General features: G+C 39.1%; 1 protein-coding gene across 1 annotated transcript in view; it reads right to left on the bottom strand.

Moving 5' to 3' along the window:
• Positions 1-4483, bottom strand: part of YME1L1 (YME1 like 1 ATPase) — a 25921-nt gene that overhangs the window by 20509 nt on the left and 929 nt on the right. The window contains exons 2-3 of the mRNA XM_009634564.2: positions 3096-3171; positions 2056-2187 (exon numbers count right to left, since the gene is read on the bottom strand). Of these exons, the coding sequence (XP_009632859.1) occupies positions 2056-2187; positions 3096-3171 (208 nt within the window). The remainder of the gene's footprint in view (positions 1-2055; positions 2188-3095; positions 3172-4483) is intronic.

Here is a 4483-nt window from a genome sequence, read left to right as displayed (position 1 = left end):
GACTTGGGGGTGCTGGTGGATGAAAAGCTGGACATGAGCCGGCAATGTGCGCTGGCAGCCCAGAAGGCCATCCGTACCCTGGGCTGCATCAGGAGAAGCGTGGCCAGCAGGTCGAGGGAGGTGATCCTGCCCCTCTACTCTGCTCTGGTGAGACCTCACCTAGAGCCCTGCATCCAGCTCTGGAGCCCTCAGCACAAGAAGGACGTGGAACTGTTGGAGCGGGGCCAGAGGAGGGCTACAAAAATGATCCAAGGGCTGGAGCACCTCTCCTATGAGGACAGGCTGAGAGAGTTGAGGTTGTTCAGCCTGGAGAAAAGATGGCTACGGGGAGACCTGATTGCAGCCTTCCAGTACGTAAAGGGGGCCTATAGGAAAGATGGGGAAAATCTTTTTAGTAGGGCCAGCTGTGTCAGGACAAGGGGTAATGGTTTTAAACTAAAACAGGGTAGGTTTAGACTGGATATAAGGAAGAAATTCTTTACAATGAGGGTGGTAAAACACTAGAACAGGTTGCCCAGAGAGGTAGTGGAGGCCCCATCCCTGGAAAAATTCAAGGCCAGGTTGGATGGGGCTCTGAGCAACCTGATCTAGTTAGCGGTGTCCCTGCTCACTGCAGGGGGTTGGACTAGATGACCTCTAGGGGTCCCTTCCAACCCAAAACATTCTATAATTCTATACTCAGAATAAGTATGAATACATTTTTAAACATAATTTGACTTTTACACACAGTTTAAAGGAGTAGATCAAGCCTTCCTACTTCAGCTTAATAATTGCTTGTATAATTACTGAAATGCTAAGGAGGAGGAGGAGATTAAAAAATTAAAAAAAAAAAAAAAAGCCCAACATTTTTTGTGACTCTTCAGAAGAGGTTACTAATTCCAAACACAGATTTAACTTCGCAGCAGAGAGGCTTCACATTCTCAAATAATGATTTTTGCCATTCTAATAGTTTAACTTTATTCAATATCAGAACTACATGTACTATATCAGTATTTGCTGATTATTTGAGCTTACCCTTTATTTATGCTTAGGTTTATTTTAGTCTAATCAATTTGCTTTAAGAACTTTCTTTTAAAATGCCTTAAGAGGGATTTTTTAGATTATTATTTTTATACTTTTAAAATACTAGGAGGAAGAAAACAGGGGTATGATGAATTAGAGAGAAAATACTTAATGTGAAAAACCCCCTGCATTTAAAGGAGACCAGATTGTCTTGCTGAGAAGATAAACAAGTACAGAACTGAATAAATGAAACACACTTTTTATTTCATTCAGTATTCCAGGTCTCCTGCCAAAATCAATTTTTATCACCAGAAGCAAATACAGAATCACAAAAAAAAAACCAAACCTCAAAACACCCACAACAATGGAATCACAGCACAGGATGATTAGTACAATCCACGCTGATTTCTGTGTGACAGACTCCATGTTTTCCTCTCAAACATTTTCTTAGTTATAAAACTGGTTGTAAGAAATGAGTTGAAAGAGAAGTGGCAAGATCTGATACTACTCTGCACTTTCTGTATTTTTATTTTCAATGTGAAAAACAAAAAACACCTAATGATAATGAAAGATATTTTAATGGAAAAATAAAAAACATGCAACTCTGCTATTTAATCTCTCAAAACCTCTCAATGTCTTTTAAGGTACAGCCTGTTTTTTCACAAGCAATAATGAAACCAACTTTGCTAGAACTCAGAGAGTGAAAAGACAGTAAGGGGTTTATTAGCAGAAAAGCTATTGTTACTTTAGAGCAGGAAACATTAAGTTGAAAGTGAAAACAAATCCCGTCCTCATTTGCAAACTACTACTGAGACAAGGATGAGCTTTTTTCCATTAATGAAATCCTGTATTTTCATAGAATCCTACTGCCAAAGCACCAACTGACTGAAGTTCTGTCAAAAAGTTACATTCTATGTGTTAACATTCTGTTTTGTTTAGTCACATTACATTATTTTATAAAATGAGTCAAGTATTAAATTAACTTCAACTGATATTATTCAGATTTTATTCAGTTAAAAGCAAGCCACCACTTTTTCCAAAGGTTTATAGTACCTCACTCTTCTGAGGATCATGCTCTGGGGAGGTGTCCCTCTGGACAGGCTGTACGGATGCTGTGCTGGCAGTAGTAGTGGAGCTTTTTGGTGAATGAAAGGCATTGATAAGGTGACTCAGAGGAACAGTAGCCTGGGGGGAGAAAAATATCATATAATGATTTAAGCTTGTTTAAACTATTCAAACATATCTCCATTCCAAAGTCTGACTTACAATTGCATATCTTCTACACTGCCTTTTAACTGAGGACTTCATAACAAGCCACATGAACCGCAACACCACAGTATTAGCTGATACTTCTATTTCAAGAAAAATGAAAGTTTAAGTATGCATGACAGATTACAAACTCACAAAGCTTGGAAGAGGGGGAAAAAAAAATGCAGGCTGCATTTCCTGGTTTCCAAACATAAGCATGTTTTAAAGAAAATAATCACTAGATTTGCAAATAAAGAAGTAGGTACAGATCATCAACACTTAGAAGATGCAAAGACTGCCCTCAATTTGCACTTAAGACATTGTTTAGCTACAAAAAAAAAAAAAATATTTGTATAGATTGTTCTCAGCTGTAACAGCAGGGAAACAAAGTTGCTACTACACTTAATACTTCCTTCAGAATATATTTTCAATTTTTTCTTTTTTTTTTGTCTCATTGTTTGCTGTGTTAGATATGTGCTGTTGCAACCAGATGACAGAACAATGAGGATTGTTGCTGTCTTCTGAAAAATATTACAAACTTAACAATCATTTCATGCAAATAAAATATAAAACTTGGTGAAACTGAATTTTTTCCCATGTAGTTACCACACCCCCATCAGAGTCAGTTAACTTACATTCCAAATAAGTGGGGTTTCCCCACGTCCAACAGAAGACACAAAAAAGGAAACAATCAATATGGGGAGAAAAGGAAAGGAAAAGTAATAGCAAACAACTTCTACGGTGAAAATTCTGCAAGTTGACACCATCTGTTGAAATGTTTAAAACCTGTTTGTAGTTACTGTCATTCAGGATCTCTCTCTTCTTTGGAAGAAATGTTCACTTACAATAATCCTGAGCCTGTCTTGGTGTCTAGCCAAGACAAATCTATGATCACAGTTCTGATAAGACTCCACAACACAACTACAGAAGAGAAATAATGCTCTTTAAACAACATAAACAGAATAGGAACAGTAAATGAGGTACTCCGTCTATTTAGTGGTAGGCCTTAATTTCAGACTTTTAATGTGAAATATTATAATATAGGACATTCTAGATTATCCCTGGACAGATATCCAAGGAACAGATCTCATCAAGCTGGTTCCCCTTGAACCTTTATGCTTTCTTCCCTGGGATCCCACTTTAGCAACATACCTAAGTATCAAACTAACCTATACAAAGCATATACGCATACCACAGTCAATCCTGCAGTTCAGCAGCACTCAGACAACTCAGCAACACCACCTCATGAATTGGTACTGTAGCCCAGGCGCACCAAGTATCAGGGCTCCTCCTCTAGTACATGACTATGTCTACTGTGAATACACAGTACAAATAATTCCAACACTTCCAAAACGCCTCAGTCTCATTACATGTCACTGTGGAAGACAGCTGGGGTGCAACTCTGGCCTCTGGCTGCTGGAATGATACCCAGTTAAGCCTCTGCCTATGAATGTCCTTCTGCAAGACCATACATCTCTGCGTTGACTAGACCGAAGATCAAGAGACAATGCTGCAAGACATGAAAACTGCCTCAAAATTAATTGTTCAAAGTTATAATTAAACTCTAGAAGTTTGTGGTAAAACCAGAAAGCCTCCAGAGGACAAAGCCAGCATCCCAACCATTAACCAAGCTTTCCTCCTGCATTTCCCATTACGAAAAGTTGGAATGACACATTCCAAAAAATGTTACTACAAGTTCTGTCATTTTGCTACACTAACAAAAGCAATTAACACATTCTCCACATCTGGAAAGCACAATCAAATCCCACCGTGGAATGAGACTATGATATACCAATCCCCCTAACACAAAACGTAAAAATAAAAATCAAATTCCATAAAACCCACTAGTCCCATCCAACTTACTGTCTAATAACAGATACCTTCCTGATGGCATCCAAACCGCTCTACATAACAAATAATTGAAGGGCTTTTCCTCCACTAATTATTCTAAGTAATTTCTTTTCGGTTTCCACAACAACCCGTGACAATTAATAGCACGGTTTAACTTTAGATGTAATAACACCACCCCCCTCCCCATTGCTTCTACTATAAAACCAGATATGAAAACCCGCCATCTCCAGCTTACTTCACTTCAGACTTTACAAGCTTTTACTGTACCTTCCTCTCCCCTCCACCTACGCGCTTTTTCCCCAGATAAGAATCCCTGGCCGCTGCAGCCCCTACCCACTCTTCTCTCTCTTCTGCCGCCCAGCCGGCAGCCCCCGCTCGCTCA

Source organism: Egretta garzetta, unplaced genomic scaffold (genome assembly GCF_000687185.1).
Source record: "Egretta garzetta isolate BGI_Z169 unplaced genomic scaffold, ASM68718v1 scaffold142, whole genome shotgun sequence".
In the NCBI taxonomy this organism is placed as follows: domain Eukaryota; kingdom Metazoa; phylum Chordata; class Aves; order Pelecaniformes; family Ardeidae; genus Egretta; species Egretta garzetta.
This window is presented reverse-complemented; position numbering and strand designations above follow the sequence as displayed.